Source organism: Fomitopsis serialis, assembly GCF_022376445.1.
Source record: "Fomitopsis serialis strain Sig1Antser10 chromosome Unknown B0H18scaffold_19, whole genome shotgun sequence".
Taxonomy (NCBI): Eukaryota; Fungi; Basidiomycota; class Agaricomycetes; order Polyporales; family Fomitopsidaceae; genus Fomitopsis; species Fomitopsis serialis.
The window spans coordinates 472,422-495,202 of NW_025954979.1; the positions used below are offsets into that span (position 1 = coordinate 472,422).

Consider the following 22,781-nt stretch of genomic DNA (forward strand, 5'->3'; position numbering starts at 1 on the left):
ACTGATGCGGCAACGTGTTCAAGGCAGCTAAGCCTTTTGCGCGCGGACGTCCCGCCCCTCCGGCCTTCAACCTTTTCTCCAGATTTGTCAGCTGGCAGATACCTGCGCACGTACGAGTCCTTCCACTCACCTGTATCCCCTCAATATGCCTCGGAAAACTGCACCGTACAAATACCGCCGGTCACACTGCTGCTCGTTCTGCAAAAAAAGACTCCCTACCGCCAAAGGACTTCGATTACACACACAGAACGCACCTGCTTGCCGACGTAAATGGGAGGCAGTGATCTCGCGACGCAGCAAAGCCCGTGCAGGAGCCCATGTCCCAGAACCCGCAGGTGGTGCCGGTACTGCCCCTCGAGAGGATGCCAGTCCAGAACGCGAGCTATTTGAAGATGCACCTATGCAAGATAATGGCGACGTCGACATGGACAGGACTTCAGAGTCCCGTCGCACCCGTGTTGAGGATGTTCCAGAGGAAGAAGAAATTGCCCGCCGATATGTCGAGGTGTATCCCGGTGTTGTCGCAGAGATCATCGAGAACGACAAGACACTGTTCGAGAAGTGGTCTGAAGAACGTCGGAAGCTCGGTGTTGACGAGTGGGCACCCTTCGAGAACGAGGAGGAGTGGGAGTTGTTCAGCTGGCTGATAAAGCACGTTGGTCAAAACGACATAGATGAGTTCCTGAAGCTCTCGATTGTACGCACATTAAAAAATCTTCTTGATTGTCCGGAAGCTGACTTTGTTCTAGATCAAAAATCGGTGCAAACTGTCAGCGACAAGCAAGTACAAGTTCTTCAAGCAGGTAGACGACTTGCCGACAGGCGTCAAGTGGAAGTGCGACGACATCACTGTAACCGGAGATCGAGTTGGTGACGACGACAAGACAATGACCGAGGAGCTTGAGCTGTGGATACGAGACCCTGTCGAGTGTATCCGTGAGCTCATCGGAAACCCAGCATTCCGTGAGTACATCGCCTACGCACCTGAGCGGGTGTTTGCCGATGAAGCTGGGACCAATCGGATCTTCGATGAGATGTGGACTGCAGATTGGTGGTGGAAGACGCAGGTCAGTTACTGGTGTTCATCCGTGACTCGATGCTGTAGTAATCGAGGAAAACATTCATCTAGGGGAAGCTGCCATCAGGTGCAACGATCGCACCGGTGATACTGGCCTCAGACGAGACAAGACTCACGAACTTTGGTGGGGACAAGAAAGCCTGGCCGGTCTATCTCTCGATCGGCAACATCTCCAAGGCTGTACGCCGCCAGCCATCCCAGCACGCAATGGTCCTGATTGGGTACATGCCTATCACGAAGCTCGATTGCTTCACAGACTCCACCCGTTCGGCTGCTGGATGGCGACTATGGCACTTCTGCATGTCGCGGCTACTTCAGCCGCTTGTGGACGCTGGGCGCAATGGCGTCAACATGACTTGTGCGGACAACTGTGTTCGCAAAGTCTATCCAATCCTCGCGGCGTATATCGCCGACTACCCGGAGCAGCTACTCGTCTGCTGTTGCCAAAAGAACACATGCGCGCGCTGTAAAGTGCCGCCGAATATGCTTGGCGACGATGGTCGTTGCGAGCCTCGAGATCCAGACGAGACCCTGCAGGCACTGCGCGATCATCAAGCCCAGCGATCGTCTCTCCACTTCGATGCTGAACGCCTTCGCCCTGTTGACGAACCTTTCTGGGCTAATCTCCCGCACTGCGACATCTTCTCCTCCATTATGCCCGACATACTGCATCAGCTCCACAAGGGCGTCTTCAAGGACCACTTACTCTCGTGGTGTACGACCTTGGTCGGAGAGGACGAGATCGATCGTCGCTTCCGTGCGATGGCCGATTTCCCAGGTCTGCGCCACTTTCGCAACGGCATCTCGCACGTCTCGCAGTGGACCGGTCGCGAGCATAAGGAGATGCAGAGGATCATTGTTGGTCTCCTCGCGGGGGCAGTTTCGGCCGAGGTTTTGATGGTGGTTCGCTCCCTGGTGGACTTCATCTACTATGCTCAGCTGCAGTCGCACACTGATACCACTCTCGCTCACCTGCAATCCTCGTTGGACACTTTCCATCGCCACAAAGACGTGTTCGTGCGTCTTGGCATTCGAGAACACTTCAACATCCCCAAAGTTCACTTTCTGCTGCACTACATCGAAGCGATACGCTCCCATGGCTCCTGCGACGGGTTCAACACCGAACTCCCTGAGCGTCTGCACATCGATTACGCGAAACAGGCTTACCGCGCAAGCAACCGCCGCAACTACCTTGAACAGATGGTTACGTGGCTGGCTCGGCAGGAGGCGGTCGACCTTCATACGTCCTACGTTCGCTGGTACCAGAAGCAGGCTATTATTCCAGACTGTGAGCAGGAGAATTCCGAGACGGGCTTAGAAGACGAACCTGGTGCCTCTGACGACGACACTGAACATGAGACTGAAGGGAGACGCGCAGGCTATGCCATTGCGAAGAACTGCCCGCTCCCGGGCACCTCGCTCGAACGGATTGAGAGCGCGTACGGCGCCACCGAGTTCCTACCCGCCTTCACCGAGTTTGTGCGCACGAACCTGCCAGAATGTCGTTTCAAGCCTAATCGCATGGATCGTTTCGACGTATACAAAAAACTCACCATCGTGTACCGAGCGGCAGCTCACGGCGACATCGCCTGGCACAAGGACAGGATTCGGACGGTCCTGGGGAAGGCATCGAGAGGGACGAAAAAAGGGGTGGCAGCGCACTTCGACACAGCCTTTGTAGTGGACCCGGACGTTCCTATCGATCAAAGGGGTGACTCACGGTCTGTCAGCGGTATGTGCTTCTCATTCACTTTGGACAGGAGTCAATCAGTTCATCTGCACAGACACACGCGTTGCGCGCGTCCGAGTGATCTTCGATCTCCCACAGCAATTTGGTTCACTTCCCCATCCCCTGGCATATATCGAGTGGTACACACCTCTACGAACGAAGGTACCCGATCCTAGGGTTGGTCTCTACCAGATTTCGCCTTCGACCCAGCGACGCAGACCTAATGCAGCAATTGTGAGAGTGGACCAGATCAAGCGGGCATGTCACCTCATCCCAGGAGTGGCGCGGAGATAGACCGCGCACTTACGAAGGATAACAGCCTTGACGTCGCAAACCAGTTCTGGGTGAATTCGTACATCTCAATCGACTTACGCACCTTGATGTGATAGTGAATCGGTCGAGGCTTGCGCGGCGGAGGCGCCACGGGCAACTGCCGTATGCATCGCGGGCTTGTCACGGCGGTCAGTTGACCATCTTTTTCGGCGGCTACGCACTTGTGTGCTCCTCCGCGTCACTACCCCGACGATCCCGACGACCTCAGAGAGCACAAGGCGCTGCCCGCGAGGACATCGAGCAAGCATCGCCTGCGAATCAATACACGAGCGTGCTGCCACGACTTCACCGATAACTACCAGAAGACTCGGCACCTTCAAGTTCGACGGTGCGCGATCATCCGGTGCCTGTCATCACTCAGTCGTTTCTGGTCAACCGGGCTGCGCAAGACGTTGTGGGTGTGTTCGAGCGGGGCGAGAGAAGGGTGCGAAGGTTGGAGATGGATCCTGCACGCGCCACGCGAGGGACGGTACGAGGTGAGCAATCCTTGCCGACCAGAATAAACTGCAAGCTGACTCTCCCCGCAGATATGCCAGTGGCTACCTAATCGACCCCTCGCTCGCATTCAGTACCTGAACGCTCCACCCACCCCTACCATTTGCAGCAGTGCTGTGCGCTCGCAGCTCCCATACCCTCTGTCGATGTCCGCGTTGGCTTCGGGCCGGGTGATCGCATCCAGAGGGTACTAACGAGCTGTATCCTCCAGCACGGCGGGGACTCGGAACACAATCCCCGCAGCACCAACCGCATCCTCAGAGGCTACGCGCAGCAAGACGCCTCACGCGGCGAGCATGGCCAAGCCAAAGCTGGCGCGTCAGTCTTGCAAGCGAGGTGCCCCACCCGCAACGCGCGCCCCTGCAGCTCGCTCTCTGCCCACCGCCCAAATTCTGCGGCGAGCGAGCCCTCCAAGCGATTGCGCTGGCCGAGGCCAACTGCTTGACTGCTTCGCTCGCCACACCCGCGCTATCCCGCGTGACCCTTGCCGACTTTCTGGGGCTCGTGGTCGCTTTGCTGCTCCGGAGTTGTTCGACGCAAATGCGCATCCGGGTGGCTGACTCTGAGGAGTGCTTCCGAGTCATCCCGTGCACACTCGTACGCGACAAGCTTCCCTTCGAAGACTCCAGCATGCCCGCTCGGCTCTCCAAGATCAAGCGCGAGTGCGGGAGCGCGCTCCCTCCCGCGCCACTGGCCTCTTTTTAAGTCCTCGCAGATAGCAAGCTCTGCTGGCGAGGATGCTCGTGACGAATTTGGCCGTCCACGCACCCCTCGCGCAGGTCCTCGCCCACCGGTGGCTCACGGTGCTCGAGGCCTGCCTGCCAGTGGCTCCCACCCCATCCTTCACGAGCCGCGAATATGTTCCGGCGAGCTGAATCGCGCTGCATTCCGGGGCATGCCCGACGCCGGATGACCAACCGTCGCGGCGCCCGCGGCGTGTTCACCTTAGCTGCGCGCAGACATGTCTTTGGGCAGGAGGTCGCGCGAGTTCCTACTCCCCGCCTGCACGAGTGCACGCCTGCGATTGATTTTGGTAGGTTCCCCAGCTGGACTCCGAGACATTTCGTGCCCGCCATTCACGCAGCGAGATGCCGGATCTCTCAGTGCTAGTGGGTAGATCGTGCTCATTAGTTGCCGCTGTAGGTCGTATAGTCAATCAAATTACTGTAGAGTACTCTAGTGCATCGAGCTGAGCGACATCAACATCCATACCATTCTGCGAAGCAACATATTACCTATAGCTCGTCATAGAGCCTGCCCAAGCTCGATAAGCATCCATAGCCAGGGTGCAGACTATGCAGTCTCCAGAGACCTAGGTACGCTATGTACTCTTGGTGCGGGCTACGGCTCGAGGACCTTTTTCCTGATGATTGTCACGGTGGCCAGAGATAATTTAAACATGCCTCAGCATACGCGAGTGGCGCCGGCGCCGGCGCCGGTCGTGTACCTTGCGACTAAGGAATGTTTTCCCGTGCTCGCTCTTCCAGCTTCCAGGTCGAAATGGCCGCCGGGCGGGGACGGCTGGGCTTGTTCAACCTGTACGTGGCATTGTCACGCAGTTCGGGACGTCAAACTATTCATATATTGCGGGAGTTTGATGACCATGTATTCCAAGGTGCTCATGACGAGTACCGGTACCTACCACATAAGGACGAACGGTTGGAGAGGAGGCGAGACAAAAAATGCATGGGCAAATGTTCGTGGTGTACAACACATAGAGTAGAGTAGTAGCTATGACGAATTATGTATGGAGAACATCAGGTGCACGAGAAGTGAGAGTAGTCAATTATCAAAAGGTGGAGGAATGCATCGAGAGGGAGAAGAGGGAATACGGCAGCCTGCACCAGAGCATACACTCAAGTTCGTGTCTTGTGTACATTGCCGGATTGATGGAGGATGGCAGCAAAAGTGACATGAAAGACGGACTGAGATCCTCGGATACGCATACACTAACGAGCTCACCTTCTATTCCATTGCCGAGCACAATTTCCATGCCCTCCGCTCAAATCATGAGTGCAGGTCCATTCGCCGTCACTGTCAGGATGAAGAGAGAGCTGCTAGGTGAGGCGTCATTGCACTGAAGATACTGAATATCTGTAAAATAGCGAGGTGCATGTCAGCACTCGGAAATCGGGTTCCCAGAGTATTGATTCGGTGTACCATCAACTCTTCAAACAGCAGGGACGTGCACATGCGCCGTGCCCTCCTCCACAAACACGCCCTTCACCGCCTTCAGCATATCCGCCACCTTCGCCTCCTGCTCAATAGTCACCAACAGCCCATGCTCCTTCACCTGTCCATCCTCCGTCTCGTGGTATGGCCCCGATAGGCCTTCAGGGTACACCCAGAACACGAGCCTGAGGCTCTTGAGTGTGCGGTCCTCCGCGTCCAGCCACCTCTCGACGCCGCGGAAGTTCAAGCCGGGCTCGCTGGCAACCGTGGTGAGCGTGCCTGTGGCGAGGATGGCGGCGAGAAGCGGGCATGCATGAGGTCCCAGTTGAGCGCGCCGTGTCGTAGGGCCATGGTCGTGTCTCTTGCTCGTAGTACTGGGATAGGGGCCTGCGGCGGTGTTGCAGTGGTTGCGGACATCTGTTCGCGTAGCGTTCAGCGTTCGTTGTGCATGAAAATAGTGTATTATGTTGCTAATATTAGGCCATCGCGAGAGTCGCACTCATGTAAGGTTACTCACTGCTCGCGCAGACCTTATTCCTCTGGTACTGGACCAATGGCTCCCGCGATGGTCTACGCGATGATCTACGTCTTCATAGGGCAGTAAAGAGCTCATGTACACCTTTTTCGTCGACAGTTCGGTATGGGGAGCCTCAGCCTGAGGGCGGTAGCATGGCTAAGCGCTGTCTGTCCGGATTTGGAGGTGGAACAAACAAGGCCAAAAAAACCGGAAATTTCCCACGACGAATTCAGACCCCCGAAGAGACCTTGCTAGTCGCAAGGTAATCCCGGCCTGCGATACTGTGCGGGGGAAACTCAAAGTAATCCATAACGGGATACTTTAAGTATCCAGACTTTCCATATCTCCGAGCACAATATCCCCGAACGGGATATTCAAAATATATATTTGGATATCCCGTACCATATCCCATGCTCAGATACTATGTCGCGTTTGTTGTGAGAGCAAGGCTCTCTCGTCTGTAATTGTTGCCGGGCGCTTGAACAGTTGTTTGTGCCTGTTGTCAATGTCACATGTGCGTTAGCAGCAACACATCGAGCAGCGGCGCATCGACACGAAATATATTCAGAGAGTCAGACTGTTTCATAATTATGGAGGGTTTTGTGGTGGAGAAAAACTACAGGCAAATGAGTACACGATGTATGACCATGCATAGCATTATTCAACGAACGAGAATAATTCACTTCGCGCTAACGCTGGGCAGCGGTGGTGGCAGTTACCTTGTAAGGTAACCCTCGCAAGCGCCCACTAGATGCGGCTACTACTGCGACCTGCATGCCCAGGCCTGAACTGTGGAAGGGGCATCATTTTCTAAGGATAATGAAGTCGCTCAGGAGAATTATATAGTACTGAAGGTACTTTCTGCCAATTTTCAGTAGCCTCACAGAAGGTTAGGGTACAACGCAGTGTCTGCCTTCTTGCATTAGCCAGCGAAAACAAGCGCCGGAGCGGCGGCACTCTAAGGAAGCGTCTCTACAATATTCCGCTTCTCTGTCGAGGGCCAATATGAGTTATGGAAATTAGACAATGCTGCCTTCCTCATATCTGAACATGCTCGTATTATTGTGCCATATTCACCACTTAAGCTTAGTCGTGTTACACAATGGTGATTCAGTCACCGTTTGTCACGGAGTGTGACGCATGAGTTCGTAGCCTTAGCACACGTCCAGCTCTCAGCGTGGAAGATTAAGAGACAAAAAATTGGTAGATATGTTCATTTCATCGAAAACACGCATTCCGTGTACTGAAAAATCGTCCGCAAATCGTGCTTTCGGCAGGAGGTGAGTAACATCGCTGCAGTCGCGCGCCACCGTGCGGGCGCTTGCGACCGCGCGTACGTGTCCGCATCCTCAACTTGCCCCGCCCCGCACGAGCAGCCACCAGCGCGTTCGGGCTGGCTCGAAAACAAGCAGCGCGGGACTTCATTCTGGCCCCTCGGGGCCGAATGCTGCTCTCCCTCTTGTGAGCCAGTCAGGTCGCTGTTGCCAGCAGCACTCGCCTTTCATGGGCAAGTGCGGGAGCTCGACTCCCTATCTAGTCCTGTTTGCAACTACTTGTGCGCCTTGGAGCACGTTGTGCGACTACCATTACTATATCTCAGTCGGCAGAGACATGCCTCTCGCCGCCGCCATCCTGCCCATCCATATGCCTTCCCATGGCTCCGCTACAATTACTGCCCTAACCCTGCCAACAGCATGTCCGCGTCGCATGCTTGTCGGATTGACCTGTCACGTATGAAGTACGCTAGCCGTTTGATGGAAGGGCAGCAGTTCGTCTTCAAGTGAGTGTTGATTCACTTGCACTTGAACGTGCTCCTTCGCGCTGATAGTGCAAATGGTGACGCGATTGTCACCACGCCGACAATCCCAGATCAAGTCCAGCCCGGGGCACTCTGCAAGCCGACCTGTGAATGATGTCTGACCACAGGATCACGACGGGCTCAGCAGACAGTGCGTTAGTTCGTGCTTCTCCCTCTGTCCGCGCGAAGAAGACTAAGTACATTCGCCCGCAGACCTATTCATGCCCCCCACGATGCGACGTCACCCCGCACAGCACATTCGTACACTGCTGTCTCGTTGTACTACCGGTACGTACTATGCTAGTACTTATGATACAGTGCCCTGTCTTTCATCATACTGATTCGCGTCCATATAGCAATCGCCAATGATAATGCACCCTGCCCCGCATCTGGATTTCTATCTCAACAAGCCAGAGCTCTGCTTCGTTATAGATAACGATCAGCGAAGGTGCGTTGCCGGATGAGTTTATGATGTGGGAAAGTGCCGTCTGTTCAAGTTGTAAACATGAGACGTGGTATGTACACCACCCGTTGAACACGTACCAAACTTGTGCCTTGTGCACGCCAGGTGCGCTTGTCAGGGTCACCCTCGCCATGTCGCACCAGTACTTTTCCAGACTCAACAAAGACAACTGGTACCTTGACATACGAAGGATCAAGGTTGTCAGGGAACCCGCTCCGATGCCTACGTCTCCGTCGAAGCGATTCTCCGACGCGTCTGTCGATGGCCGAAAGGGCAAGAAGGTTGCTCGGGGTTTGTAGCTCGCACAAATGGTGCTCCCGACGTGTCCGTGTATTAGTGTTCTCCCCTTGTACAACAGTGTGTATTTGTTCCGACTCACGCACCCGACCTCTCCATATCGATCTCGTCTTGTACAATAGCGATGTCTCAATTTTTGTACGATAGTAGCAGAAGCCGTCGATCTTTGTACAGTAGTCTACGTTCAGAAGCCTCATGATCTTTCAAATGTTATTGTATTTTTCGATGTCCCCTTCCAAACACCTGCGCGAGCAAGGTAGCGCCGCCCCTCTTGGCGGCATTTCGAGTTGGCAACATATGACTGAAATGACAAGCATGTAATTTCAGGGAGCACTTAGGCATATTTCACTTAGGCGTATTTGAAGCCATCCCTCTTGGACTTGCTCATGCCCAAGTAGCAGTTGAACGAGGGTAGTGCATGCTGATTCTTCCGCGAACGACTATAGAACATGGCGGCGTCAGAAAGAGTCGTGATTTACACCACGCACCGCACGTCGAAGGATCGTCGCCGCCCCAAAAGTGTACATTGTGCGAATCGGCATGCGGCCGTAGACGACTTCTGAATCGCCGATAGCTTCGCAGCGTATTAAGACCACACGTTCGCCCCGCACATCCGGTGGGGTGGGAGCACGCTGCTATTGCAGGAGGCGTCTCGGGGGCATCTTGGTTCGGATGGTTCTCAAGTGGGATTACGCAGCATTATAGTGCTGCCCGATAACGGATGGGTGCATCAACTGAACACCACTTTGAATTGGCACCCCTGTGGAAACGTTAACGGATGCTAGTTGCGCGGATGCGGTAGAGTTCACCTTCTGACATGAATGCCGCTTTACAACACCCAACTCAGTGAACACAAGGGGCTTTGGTTGTTCCCGATGCGGCGGAAGTCACGTCATCTTCTGTATACATTGCACTGGTGACGAGTATTAATATTCATTCAGTTTTAAGTAGGGTTTGCGTGTTGTGATGAAGCGTCAAATGAAGAGTCAGACGAGAGGACGGCGGGAATGGACACTGGCAGAGCCCACCCGAGAGTGTTCGAAGGATAGTCAACTGACGGATGACGCGGACGGCCGTCTCAAAGCACTACATTCCTAGTCCTACGTAACTTTGATTCACGTTCCCTACCACGCGGACGGAGGCAATGAGATTCCCAGTTCTACTGCACTCAGCTTTTATATAAGACATCAACGAGATCACTGTTTCATTGCAAGCGTACTGGTGGGCGGCCGGATCATGGGTAGAGATGGATGCATTGCAGATGCATTAAGTACTGCCACAAGCCGGCCGACTGCTTTACTCCAGCTGACCGCGCCGTTGTCAACCTCGCGACCGTGAAACGCCTTGCTTTGAGGGACAGCAATGTATCCATCAATGTGATTACCGCTGTAGCGCCTTGACCATGCCATGGTAGTTCGCATCGGATGGGGTTACCACACACTACGGTGACTAGTTATTGATGAGCATCCGCCTGCTCAAGACCGGGATGACACCCATCATCTTCGCGCGACGAATCGCCTTGCCAAGGCGGCGCTGGTTTCTCCATGTGAGGTTTGTGTCAGAGCGCCGCTTGATTTTGCCCATCTCTGTCACGAAGCCTGAGAGCAGCTTTGAATTCATCGCCTCCTGCAGAGGATCAATGCCGAGCTGGTAGAAAATGTCGACCTGCTCCGATTCCTTGCGGCTGGGACCGCAAAAAGGTTTCTTGCGTATGTGTTTGGTCTTCGTCGCCGATTTGTACGAGAGCTCGTCTGGTTTGAAGAACTGGGGAAATGATGAGAAACTACGCACCAGAGGATATGAAGCAGCATGAGACGTACCTTGTTCCGCCTAAAATGAGGTTTAGGACCCTCACTAAGGCTAATCTCATCTGGGCCACATTCAGCGCCTTGTCTTCGGCAGCTGATGGTCGACTTACTGTAGTTGATTCCTGTCTCCGAGTAGGCACCTTCTGGCGTAAGCGGGGCATTGCCCTGGCTCCTGAGCTCGTCGGTAATGTGCTCGAGTTCGAAAGTAGAGTTGTGTCTCCTTGTTGCAATTGAGGCAGCGGCGACCCAAGGGCTCTGCCAGCGCGATCGTGCCCGACAGACCGCCTGTCGCATGGAGCTCGTGAGGGACAACATGGTGCTTAGCACGGCACACGGTTAGGTGCTCGTGAGCGGTGATGAGGGATAGAATCTGTGGGACAGACTTTGATTAAGAAATGGACTGGACTCCAAGGAAGAGGGCTGGTGCCATACCGAGTACTTCGGGGAAGAGAAACGAAGGCGAAGGCAGGGCCAGGTGACCAGGCGTGAGAGGGTGGGCTGGACCGGGAATGTGGGATTCTGTGAGCAATGACGGTTCGTTGAATGGCGGAGGATGCGGCGGCGTACCGAGTGAGCGTCCTCGCCGTCGTCAAAGTCGCTCACCTGCTCGCCGTACGCGGTGGGAGCAGGACCCCGGACAGCGGCGCGGTGTCCCAGGCTGCCTCTTCCGGCGGTCAATACAAGCCGGCGGCGAGTGCCGCAGACGTGGCTGAGCGCGACTCTCCGGTCCCCGCGGTGACAAAAGACAGCTGTTGAGCTCCGAGCTGGCCTCGGCGCGGAGGGCGGTCGCGTGGGCGCGTGCAGGGAAAGAAACGGAGAAGGGCGAGGAGGACGCGGGCCCGAAAGGGCGAGAGCGGTTGTGGGGATTGCCTATTATGGGAATTGTAGTGTGTGAATATGCCCGTGCCTCGGCCCCGCCGGATTTGAGGTTGGCCCCGTCTCGCACTGGTCACGGTCGCCCACCGCTCCTGCGTATCCAAGCCACGTCCCATCGTCGTCCTATCACTCGTCCATGTCGCCCTGAGCCCCGCCACCACCGTCTCGTTGCTCTCCTTCTGTCTCTCCCCCTACCCCCGTTGCCACTGGACCTGCCAGCCCATATCCTAATCGCAGTGTCTCGTCGTCCGACTTAATCTGGTCCCGTCTTCTGCCCTCAAGCCAGGACCTCTATGTCCGCCGACTCCTCTCATCCTCGACGCCAGCCACCAAGTCCCCTCGTCTTCTCCCCGGAAACAGCACTACCCCCCATCCTCCACAGTCATGTTTCTTCGTCCAGCAACAATGGCGCCGCTAATGCACACGCCTCTTCCTCCAACACGGTCTCCATGCCCTTCGTGAGGCGTCATGTTACGCGCCGTCTCAAGGCCGCAAAGGCAGAATGCGACAAGGAGCTGCAGCGGACTACCAACTCAATCACTGCCTTCTTTGAGGAGCGCCTCAGGGAGGGGGATCACGAGGCGGAATTCGAGCGCGAGCAGAGGGAGCGCGAGCGTGGCCCAACGCGGGAGTCCAACCTCCCGGACTCGCAGCCGGAGCCTCTCCGGGAAGCGTTCGTCCTGCAGCCGGCGGAGCTCAGGTCCGCGTTGCAGTTCGACGATGTGAGCTCTGATGGCGGCTATGAAGCCGACCCAGAAGGCAATTATCACAGTCGACAACGTGCGTGTCTCGATGAAGATCCTGCGACCCAGCACTCGCTGATCTTCGGGCCACCGTCGCCCGGGCTTCTCACAGCGTCCGTGTCTTCCACAAGCCCCGCCTCTCTGCGGCGCCATTCGACTCTTCCCCGGGGTCAGTCCGTGACCAATGTCGCGTCCTCGAGTACTGGCGCCTCCAGTCCTGCGCTGAGTTCTGTCACCAGTCCGACACCTCCACCCGAGGTGGTCAGTCCGCGCAAGCAGAGCGCCGCTGCACAGTCGAGGGATTGGAGTGCGCAAACCCTTGCGAACCGAAGACTATCCCGCACGATCCATATTCCCGTCCGCACACCTCGCTCCGGTGCAAGTTCGCGTTCCGCGTCTCGCTCCCGGTCTCCCCTCCCACGGGGATACCAAGACCAGGCTACTAACAACCGCCGTTCCTCGAGGATATTGGTGGATGACCCAGTCGATCCGATCATGACTACCCTGTACGAGCTGATTGGCATTGCGACGGACGTTCAGGAGATGTCCATCAACCAGCTCACCGCCAACCCGAAGGTCTGCGAGCAGCTCGTGCAGCGCGTGCAGAACATCGGTAAGGCGTGGGACGAGCACCCGGATTGGCACGGACGCAACTGGTACGTCCAGGTACTGCTCGCTATCGCGAGTCTGTCTCGAGTGGTCGAGTGGTGGGAGGCAGAGAAGCAGTTCTGGAACTTTGACGACAACGACGACGAGCAAGACGAAGCTCTCACTTTCGTGCTGAGGCCTGCGGACGAGGAGGAAGGTCTGGCCCCGACTCCCTCGGTCCGTGCTGAGGCGGCGGGAACCGGTGCGCTTCGCTTTCAGCAGGACGAGGAGAGTAAGCTTCGCATGTCCCGGACCGTCAGCCAGACTCGTCGGACCAGGGATGAAACACCGAAGGACTTGTCTATGACGCCCGCGAAGGAGAACGACCAGCCCAGGTCGACGTCAAAATTTACTGACAACAACGAATCCGCGAGGGTCCTAGCCACCGAGCGTTACGTCTCCAAGCAGAACATGCCCAGAACCAGAATATCGTACTGGAGCTGAGCATGGATGGCGACCACTTCATATGGGTCAACTATGCATGGCGGAACGTTATCGGGTACGTGCATGACTTCATAGGCGGAATGATAACGCGCTGATCATCATTCGCTTCAGAACGGACCAGGAGGACCTCATAGGAACGCGGATATCGCGGTTACTTGCTCCGGCTGACTGGCACGTCTTCCGCGATGCGACTCGGCGGCTGCTCGACGACGATTCACGCATCGTGGAGGTGCGATTCAGACTGAAGGTCATTGACGCTGAACCCGGTCAGTCGTCGTACAAGAACCTGTACCAGCAGATGGTCGGAACGGGTATGCTCATGATGGAACGTGAGGAGGGTACACCGACGCATACAATGTGGGTCGTCAGGCCCATCGGTCAGCCGGAATGCCTGGAGCAGCCTCCTTCCATCTTGCTCGAGTCTGGCGAGGTTGGTGACGAGCCAGCTTCCGCTGAGGCGACACAGGTAGGCTTCGGACATAGACAGGCGTACGAGCCTGTTACCCCCTTCCCGTTCGCGCGGCCGATCAACATTGCGCCGATCCTCTGCCGCATTTGCGAATGCGAGGTACCGCAGTGGTACTTCGAGAAGCATAATGAGACGTGTGCGGAGACGCACCGGCTCGAAGCTGAAATCAGCGAGTGCAACGAGTCGATCGGCGAGCTTCGCAACACGATTCGCGACTTGTTGACGGCAATTGACCGTTCGTCGCCCATGACGGCTCCCGAATACCGTGGCATGCCCATCTTCTCCCCGGCTACCTCACCTGGATCGTCTTCGCCGCTTCAACTCCTCCGTGCGCCGTTGAAGATGAAGAAACTGAGCGTGAAGAAGCTGCAGCGTCACATCCTTGAGCAACTCGAGGACATCCTGCAACTCTGTAGCGAAATCTCTATCCCTGCGTTGAAGGACGAGGAATCGGCCGAGCCCATCGAGAGGCAACGCCTCTTGTCGCCTGCCTCAGAGCGGAAGATGTCGCAAGTCCGACGATGGGGCAAACCCTCCATCGAGGACGGGGCGCTCACGCAGCTGATCGAGGACGCCGAGCGTGTTATGCGACAGAAAGTCGACAACGTCGTGCGTATGCAGAATACGATCAAGTACTCGGAGAAGATCCGTCAGGAGTGGGCGGACAAGGTCGCTCAGACCCTTTCGCAGATGGAGGATGTTGCTGAGGAGGACGAGGATGAGGACGAGGACGGCGAACAGACCGCAGAAGGCTCAGAGGACGAACAACAGGGCGAGCAAGCGGAGGACCGTACCAGTAACACTATTGACTACGCCTTCGGCAGTCAGACGGCGGAGCCCACTCCTATCGCGTCGACCTCGCCGATTCCGTTCTCCGGCGGTCATTCGGGCCAAACTATCGACCACACTCTAGCTTCTAACTTCAGCTCACCTCTCCTTCCTGTCGCGCCTATTCCTGCGTATCCTCCGAGCAACTTGCAAACACGATCATCTACGCCGTCTTCTATCTCGTCTCCTCTAGCATTAGCGGCCCCCATAGTGTCGTTCGCAACATATCCTGCTCACGACCTCACACCACCGCCCATGGATCTCAACGAGGTCAATCAGACCACAGTTCGGCCGCGGCCGTCGCTAGGCATCCTCGAGCCTCGCTTGCTCATCACTCCCCCTCTGTCGCCTTTGGTCTCACCCGAAGACCAGTCGCAGACGCGACGACCGCGCAGGCGACGGCACTCAAACTGCAGCGCAACCCATTCTCAGCCCGACCAACTCGGTGTCGGGCACTCCATTATCGCCTCGCCTTCCTTCTGTCGCGCCGCTGTCCAGACGACACCTACGTCAATCAAAGACTTCGAGATCATCAAGCCTATCAGCAAAGGCGCCTTCGGCTCCGTCTTCCTCGCGAAGAAGAAAGCCACTGGCGACTACTTCGCGATCAAGGTGCTCAAGAAGGCGGACATGATCGCGAAGAATCAGATCACGAACGTCAAGGCAGAGCGGATGATCCTTATGAAGCAGGCTGAGTCGCCATTCGTCGCCAAGCTCTATTTCACTTTCCAGAGCAAGGAGAATCTGTAATCTAGTTATGGAGTACCTCAACGGTGGCGACTGCGCTGCGCTGATCAAGTCTCTCGGTCTCTGCCCGAGGAATGGACGCGCAACTACATCGCAGAGGTCGTTCTTGGATTGGAGTATCTGCATCAGCGCGGTATTGTACATCGGTACGTCGTGTATATCTTTTGCTATGATCTGCTTGGCTAATACTTCCTGCTGCCACAGTGACCTAAAACCGGATAATTTGCTCATCGACCAGCACGGTCACCTCAAGCTCACTGACTTCGGGCTGAGCAGGATTGGTCTCCTAGGTCGCCAAACACGAGACGCTCAACTTCCCTCGGGATGCGCACGCGGTCAAGACATAGCCCTGGGTCACGGCCACCCTCAATCGACTCTGTCTACATCGGTCGACACCGTTCACGTCCGACCTATACGCGGGAGGTTCGTATTTTACGCAGAGGACCAGCTCGATTCCTCGGCTAGGATCGTCGCCTTATTTGTCGCTTTCAGATGACGTGAGTGAGTCTAGCGGCTCTGAGTCTCTCCAGGGCTCTGGACTCTTCGCCATGCGGCGGTCGAACAGCAAGCAGCAGCCACACATGGATAGCCCTTACAGTCATTCGCAACTGAATTGACTACCGATCTTCGCTCTCATCCTAACCCTGGCGGTACGCCGCCCGGTGACCAGAAGGTGGTGGGCACACCGGACTATCTCGGCCCCCGAGACCATTCTAGGTCTGCGCGGCGATGACGCTGCCGTGGATTGGGTGAGTAGATTCTGTCCCATCGAGACCGTCATGAGGCTAATGAATTGCTTCTAGTGGGCTCTGGGTGTCATCACCTATGAATTTCTCTATGGGATTCCTCCGTTCCATGACGAAACGCCTGAGAAGGTGTTCGAGAACATCCTGTCGGGCCGCGTACAATGGCACGAGGGATACATGGACATCTCGCCCGAGGCGAAGGACTTCATGCAGCGGTTGATGACACAGGATCCCTCTCGGCGTCTGGGGGCCAATGGTGCCGACGAGGTCAAGGATCACCCGTTTTTCGCTGGGATCGATTGGGACAAGGTCACGGCTACCGAGGCGGCATTCATCCCGCAAGTCACAGATCCTGAGTCTACTGACTACTTCGATCCTCGTGGAGCAGTGCTGCAGCCGTTCAGCGAGCCCGACCACCCTACAATGACCACCACTCTTGGCTCCGATAGTCCCGCGCCATCTGCTGACCTTGACCCTGCTTCCGCTTCTGCGCCCCCCGCCCTTGCCGACACAACCGCAATGTCGCCCTCCGACGACGATTTCGGTTCCTTCAGCTTCAAGAACCTTCCCGTCCTGAAACAAGCCAACGACGACATGATTCGGAAAATGAAGACCGACCAGATGGCGCCTTTGTCGCAGACGTTGTCAGAACCGGCGAATCTCCACACCCGCCGCAAGAGTGTATCGGCCAAGGTCAACATCAAGAAGCCGACTAGCGTCACTATTGCGACGGACGGGCCCAGCAACCTTCGCCTACTAACCCGCCTTCGCCCGCGACCTCGACTTCGTCTATTGCCTCCTCGATGTCGCGAGGTCCGCCTACACCTGGAAGTGCTAGTGGCCACGTCCGGAAACCGTCGGATTATAGCACTGTTGAGCGGTTCAAGCTCAACCACCTGGAAGGCGACAATGTCCGCCGTAACTCCATGCCCAGCCGCCTCCGGACTGCGTCAGTGTCCACGAACGGCGAGAGCGTTACGTCTGACTCTTGGGGGCTGCCACCGGCGACCGGGCCTAATCACTACGAGCTGAACACGCCACCGTCGTCAGTCGCCTCGGTTGACCTAAAGAGGGCGCCTGATCCGTCAGATCGGGCTGTGACATGCCTCCTGGCGGAAGACAACCCCATCACGGCGAAGATCATCGAGACACTGCTCATACGTCTCGGGTGCCGCTGTGTTGTCGTGGCGGATGGGTCGGAAGCTATCAGTGTTGCCATGGGTGACATAAGTGAGCGTCGGAATCCCTGTCTGACGCGACTCGGTACTCATGGACGTGTTCTCAACAGAGTTTGACTGTATCTTGATGGACCTTCATATGCCAATACGTGAGTGACGCCTTATGTTACCTTGTAATATCGCTAATTGGTCTGTGTATAGTGGACGGTGAAGGAGCCGCCCGATACATCAAAAACAGCGGCAACAAGAACGGAGATACCTATCATTGCTGTGAGTGCGTATAGCGCGACCGCATCCGATGTGGTGGACCCCAGCCTCAATCTCTTCGCGGCGTACCTCTCGAAGCCGGTGCAGAGACAGACCTGTTGGCCACGATGCGACAGCTAGGATTCAAAACGTCGACTGTGCAGGGCAAGGTCGTGGGCAGGCGGCAAAACTGACCCCCGCACGATGAGCACTATTTTAACGACCGTCACGATCTCATTATTCGTTCTTTTCCGTCTGCGTCTCTCCTCTCACGCTGCTTTTCGGATTTCCGTGTTCATGCATGTCTCCGGCAATATTTCTCGTTCTGCTACTCTCATTATCATCATGCATCATCCTATCCGCATCGCTCTGCAGCAACCATCTCTCCGCATTTTCCTCTTCCCTGCATTGTATTAAGCTAGCTAGAGGTACTTGTGATATTAAATATCGGGCATGGCCTAGCTTCACGTCTTCGTCAGATCGTGAAAGACCAGACTGATGCTCAAATGGAGGTTCATTGAGTCTTCGTGGATGCGATGCTCGCGCCACCGTCGCGTCCATAAAGCGGTAGCGGTATCATGGCCGGCGGGTCCTACTGTTGGCGCACTGTAGGCTCGTACCCATCCTTTTCTGGCAAACGTTTCAAACTCCGTCGTGGCACTCCTCTCGTTCGCCAGAACGGCTGGGCGAACTGGCCCCCCTTTACCTTGGTCGACCCGTGGGAAACGGGACTTAGAGAAATCGCGTTGTGCGCGATTTCTCTTAGTCGTCCTCTGCCTGCGATACCCATGGTCTTTCTGTCATGGCACGACACACGCCCGTTTAAGCAACCCAGGTATGTTTATTCACTGAACCACAGAGCTGACCTCGTGTTCGATAGTCTGCTACCTCCAGCCTGTTTCTGCGTTCACGGCCTGCCAATGTCCCGCCTACCCTGGAGTCGACCAAGCCCACAATAAGTGAGAAGAGGTCCGCCGCGACCTCCATGGCGGTCCCGGTTGACTCTCACACTGACCACCACCACCCCGGCCTCAACGAGCTCCGCCGTGCCGACGACGAGCTCCTCGCTAAGCTCGGCTACAAGTCCGAGTTCAAGCACGAGTTCTCGGTGAGCCAATTCTTTTCAACTGTGCTTTGTGGATGTTATGCTGAGAAGGACCCGTGCACAGTTGATTGAGACGATTGCGTTCACCTTCTTTATCATGTCATGGGTGTCATCGTGTCCGTCTCCTCCACGTTCTCCTTCCCTCTCGAGTCCGGTGCATGCCATCCGGTGTCAAGTCCGTGCGACGTCTAATGGGCGGAGATGTAGGCGACACGTAGGGATGGTCTTTGGGGGCTCATCCCCTCCCTCATCGTCATGGCCGTCGCCGTCTCCATGGCCGAGCTCGCATCCTCACGCCGTACGTCCCTCCGATCGCGTCTCGAAGCCGCCCACACTCAATTGACCCTGTCATGCTCCTAGGACGAGCGCCGGACATACTACTTCTCTGCGAAGCTCGCACCCCCAAAGTACTCCGCACTCGCGAGCTGGATCACCGGCTGGGCGAACATCGCTGGCCAGGTGACACTCGTCTGTTCCATCGACTTCATCTGGTATGTGCAATGCACCAGTTGTCTCCCAGTGCTAACATCGAGCACGTAGATGATTACGAGCGCGCCCGTGGTCGCCTCCGACAGTGTCTTTGTCCTCGGTACAGGCCCGACCTATGGTATATTTCTCGCCATCCCCTTCGTCCACGGCATGGTATGTGCACGACAAATATCCTCCTTGTCGGCAGATCGATGGTGACGCGCGTTCTCGAAGAAGGGTGGAGACGTCATCATGCAGGACATGCAGGAATCCTCACATGCTGTCCCCCGCAACCCTGTACGTTGGCGCTGCCTGCTCCCATGTCTGTCCGTTCGCCTATGGAGAGCACAAGGGGCTGGATAGTGCTTTTCCGGTTGTCTTTATCCATTCTATCTACTTGGTTGTGCTGTAATCAATCTTCAATGCATCTGTGTCTTTGATTCCCTACCTACAACAATTGCTTTATGGACTGGCACAATGCGAGAGGCCGGCTGTCCACAATTCCCTTGAGGAGGCATTGTGCGATTTCACTAAGTCCCGTTTCCCACGGGGCGACCAAGGTAAAGGGGGGCCAGTTCGCCCAGTCCTTAGGGACGCTTGTCTCCCTTTTCACACTCCGGTTACCATTCTCGGATTGAAAAGTTAACCATATAGAGGGGTGGCTAAAAGGAGGCAAGCGACCCTAAGGACTGGATCGAGTCTAGGCGCACTGCCTCGGTCGTAAGTGATCGCCCCTAGATGGAGCGCCGGACGCGCCCTGCTGGGTAAACGAACACCGCCTGCAGCTTGCTGACGTCTGGTCGTGTCGCCGTTATGCTCTCTCGCAACGTCCTGCCTCTCGACATGAGCGGCTCGCCCAGTCTGATCTTCCCAGCATAGTTCTTAGCCTTCTGTCAACCCTGCGAGGCCTGAGCGCCGTCCATATCGTAACGGACGGCCACAACGGCCCATTTGTACGTAGTGTGGTCCTCAACGTGAACCGTGACACGACCTGTGCGGCCCTGGTAGACGCGGAACCGCTTTATTCGTTCTCTCTGCATAGTCCTTACAGCGCGACGGTGAGAGTAATCCCAAACTCCCACCATGCCACCACCCGTATGCCATGGCGTCTGCTAGCGCCTCCGTGCAGTTCCCGATGCCCAGCACAGGGCATGGTCCGCTTCATGGTATGTTCCATGTTCCGCGATGCTACAGGCTTTGTACTACGCCGGACCTTTCCTGAAGCCATTTGGGAGTCTGATACCGCTAGTATTCATCAAGACCTGCCCAATCCTTACGATAGAATCCAGCGGACACCGGATCCGCAGCAGGTGCAGGCAGCAAGGCCCGCATACCAGATAACATCGCGAACCCAACCCATGCCTGCCTTGACCAGGCCGTACACGTACTACGCACCGAGTCCACACCATGTCGCGAGGTCGGCGCCGGGGCCGTCCGTCCGGTCGCCCAGGAGTATGGTGGACATGGGTGCATCCCATGGTCGAAGTCTGAGTTCTTCAACTGGTGACTATTTCTCGCACCAACCCACAGTACAGTTTCCACAGCCCCAGAGAACCCTCAGCTGCGACATGCCCAGTCGTCTCCGCCTCCCCTCCCTCAAAGGCCACATTCGAGCCAGCCACCCGTTCCTCCGAAGCCTGCCCATTCATATCCAGCTCCTGCCCCTCGCCATACTGCTCCCCACCCACATGTGCACCCTGGACATGTTCCAGGGCCACCCACTCATGCTGCACAACTCCGCGCCCAACACTCACTTCCCACAACCTCCAGGCACCCTTACGCCGATCCCGCGCCTCATGTCACGCCACATCCGACATTCAGCTCGCCCAAGCCGGATGTGCATCCGAGGTCTTCTGTGAATGACGAGGATCTCAGGCGAGCCGTCCAAGCATCGCTTCAGGAGTCGCGGACACCCTCTCAGTACGATGAGGACGCGGCACTCGCGCAGGCGTTGAAACAGTCTCTCCATGAAGTCGGACGGTCGCCTCTTCGCCGCCGCGAGCACCGTCGTATGTTGCGCCGTCCTCCAGCGGACATAGTACGGACAGTAGCTCAGCCGCGTCCTCGTCGAGAGAGAATTCCTCTCACCCATCACCGCGCCCTCCCTCAGTAGTCCCGCATCAAGCGTTCTTCCCTGGACACCTTTCGCGGGGAAGCTCTGCCGCCGCCACTCCTCTCGCATCCTCTAAACCGGGAACCCCAGAAGCACCGTCGACACAGCACAGGCGCTCCGTATGCGTTCGACCTCGATAGAGACCGTGCTATCGAAGGACGTTCGTCGACGCTGCGAAAGCATGAACAAAGACAAGCCATTGCCCCATTCCGCATCATTCACTGGCCATATCTCACACGCATCTCCTGGCAGTCAACCTCACGCGTCGCAACGCACGGCGCGCTCGAAGTCCGACCTCGGGCAGTCGCCGCACACTGGCCGACGCCTCTCCGTGGCGGTGGAACACCCAATAAGAGAGGCAGCGAAGGCGGGCGAGCTGAGCTGACACCTGTAATGGACACGCCTGTGGTCGAGTCTCCTTCTCCTCATCAAGACCGATTAGATGCGCCCCGAGCTATCCGTACTCTGAGAAGGCTGAGTGGGTTGACGATAAGTCTGCGCCTCTGTCGGCGGTGTCCGCGGGAGAGTCGGATTTGAGTTGTATGTCGAGTGCTCACCAGCAGCTGATACCACAGGAGCTGCTCACCGGGATCTGTATGCCTCTTCCTCTATCATTTCTATCGATGCGATAGCTCACATATGTTCATTACAGCTATGGGATTTGGTACAGCGCCCATCGTCTTAACTGCAGCCCCGTTTAAGGGTTCAATCCCCACCCTCATTTCCCTTCCGAATGCGGACAAGCCACCGTTCTATATCCAAGCTCCCAATTGGCGCAGCTTGCTTAAGTTCATGGCACGCTTGCCGGCGACGCGCGTCGAGCCGTCTATCGAAGTGCTCAAGAAGCTGAAGGGAGAAGCGAGACTGCGGATCGTCATATCATTTGTCAAGGTGAGTCCATCCCTATTACCCGGACCCCGGTGACGCGGAACGAGTACTCAAACGCGTCCGGGATAGGTGCACAGCACGTCGTCGGCATGGCTCACCGCAGTGTACATGTCCATCGACGTGCCCGTACCTGTGAACACACCCAACGCGGTGCGCTTCCGGAACGGCGACTCGAGCGTGCTTCCTTGGTCGTACACAATATGTTCCCCGCCCGCCGTGCTGCGCGACGGCGCAGATGCGCCCATCTCCAAATTCTACACCATCCCGAGCGTGCCGGGGAACCTCTACCCCACACTCCCGACGACGTTCCCGGACCTCGCGATGTACCTCGCCTCGGCGCTCGAGCTGTCGCGCAACGGGCCGCCCGAGGGATATCCGGGGCTGCGTCGGCTCTCGAAGATCGTCGACACGCTGTACCCGAGGACCGGAGCGAGATGGAGGCGGATGAAAAGCCGGGGATGCGCCAGAAGTTCAAGAACTTCGTCGGCCTTGGGAGCAAGCCGCAGAGGAGCAGGAACGCCGAGATGTATGACCTCGTTACGCCGTTCGTCCCGGATGCTATGGGCGGTGATTACTGACTCGGACGGATTCA

General features: G+C 56.5%; 9 protein-coding genes across 9 annotated transcripts; 7 read left to right on the forward strand and 2 right to left on the reverse strand.

The window, feature by feature from the left end:
• Nucleotides 1-547: 547 nt before the first annotated feature.
• On the forward strand, nt 548-1,037 carry B0H18DRAFT_844151 (uncharacterized protein; the record flags this gene model as incomplete). The annotated part of the gene is made up of 2 exons (XM_048039531.1): nt 548-697; nt 750-1,037. Coding segments are annotated over 2 exons (438 nt in total), but the record flags the coding sequence as incomplete, so codon positions are not given.
• Nucleotides 1,038-1,561: 524 nt separating this feature from the next.
• B0H18DRAFT_873779 (uncharacterized protein) lies at nt 1,562-3,101 on the forward strand (the record flags this gene model as incomplete). The annotated part of the gene is made up of 3 exons (XM_048040315.1): nt 1,562-2,366; nt 2,445-2,810; nt 2,863-3,101. 3 exons carry the CDS (start codon nt 1,562-1,564, stop codon nt 3,099-3,101), a joined length of 1,410 nt encoding a protein of 469 aa, XP_047895663.1.
• A 1,945-nt stretch (nt 3,102-5,046) lies between these two features.
• B0H18DRAFT_996488 (uncharacterized protein) lies at nt 5,047-5,344 on the forward strand (the record flags this gene model as incomplete). Its single annotated transcript, XM_048045423.1, has 1 exon — nt 5,047-5,344. A coding segment is annotated over exon 1 (210 nt), but the record flags the coding sequence as incomplete, so codon positions are not given.
• Nucleotides 5,345-5,805: 461 nt separating this feature from the next.
• Nucleotides 5,806-6,634, reverse strand: B0H18DRAFT_1117367 (uncharacterized protein; the record flags this gene model as incomplete). The annotated part of the gene is made up of 2 exons (XM_048033568.1): nt 5,806-6,224; nt 6,607-6,634. The coding sequence occupies 2 exons, from the start codon at nt 6,632-6,634 to the stop codon at nt 5,806-5,808; spliced, it is 447 nt and encodes a 148-aa protein (XP_047895665.1).
• A 3,697-nt stretch (nt 6,635-10,331) lies between these two features.
• Nucleotides 10,332-11,005, reverse strand: B0H18DRAFT_1117368 (uncharacterized protein; the record flags this gene model as incomplete). The annotated part of the gene is made up of 3 exons (XM_048033569.1): nt 10,332-10,646; nt 10,703-10,752; nt 10,801-11,005. The coding sequence occupies 3 exons, from the start codon at nt 11,003-11,005 to the stop codon at nt 10,332-10,334; spliced, it is 570 nt and encodes a 189-aa protein (XP_047895666.1).
• Nucleotides 11,006-11,574: 569 nt separating this feature from the next.
• B0H18DRAFT_1149238 (uncharacterized protein) lies at nt 11,575-18,127 on the forward strand. The gene is made up of 14 exons (XM_048035714.1): nt 11,575-13,353; nt 13,377-13,456; nt 13,513-13,867; nt 13,889-15,403; nt 15,518-15,591; nt 15,650-15,780; nt 15,869-15,942; nt 16,035-16,121; nt 16,153-16,194; nt 16,249-16,908; nt 16,935-17,421; nt 17,480-17,518; nt 17,571-17,639; nt 17,730-18,127. Exons 1-14 carry the CDS (start codon nt 11,860-11,862, stop codon nt 17,807-17,809), a joined length of 5,187 nt encoding a protein of 1,728 aa, XP_047895667.1. The 5' UTR covers nt 11,575-11,859; the 3' UTR covers nt 17,810-18,127.
• Nucleotides 18,128-18,198: 71 nt separating this feature from the next.
• B0H18DRAFT_996520 (uncharacterized protein) lies at nt 18,199-19,674 on the forward strand (the record flags this gene model as incomplete). The annotated part of the gene is made up of 5 exons (XM_048045424.1): nt 18,199-18,450; nt 18,510-18,723; nt 18,785-19,018; nt 19,081-19,211; nt 19,261-19,674. Coding segments are annotated over exons 1-4 (624 nt in total), but the record flags the coding sequence as incomplete, so codon positions are not given.
• Nucleotides 19,675-20,179: 505 nt separating this feature from the next.
• B0H18DRAFT_176188 (uncharacterized protein) lies at nt 20,180-21,235 on the forward strand. The gene is made up of 2 exons (XM_048036981.1): nt 20,180-20,354; nt 20,413-21,235. Exons 1-2 carry the CDS (start codon nt 20,291-20,293, stop codon nt 21,045-21,047), a joined length of 699 nt encoding a protein of 232 aa, XP_047895669.1. The 5' UTR covers nt 20,180-20,290; the 3' UTR covers nt 21,048-21,235.
• A 720-nt stretch (nt 21,236-21,955) lies between these two features.
• Nucleotides 21,956-22,767, forward strand: B0H18DRAFT_1084144 (uncharacterized protein; the record flags this gene model as incomplete). The annotated part of the gene is made up of 3 exons (XM_048031756.1): nt 21,956-22,192; nt 22,259-22,591; nt 22,612-22,767. The coding sequence occupies 3 exons, from the start codon at nt 21,956-21,958 to the stop codon at nt 22,765-22,767; spliced, it is 726 nt and encodes a 241-aa protein (XP_047895670.1).
• Between the last annotated feature and the right edge of the window lie 14 nt (nt 22,768-22,781).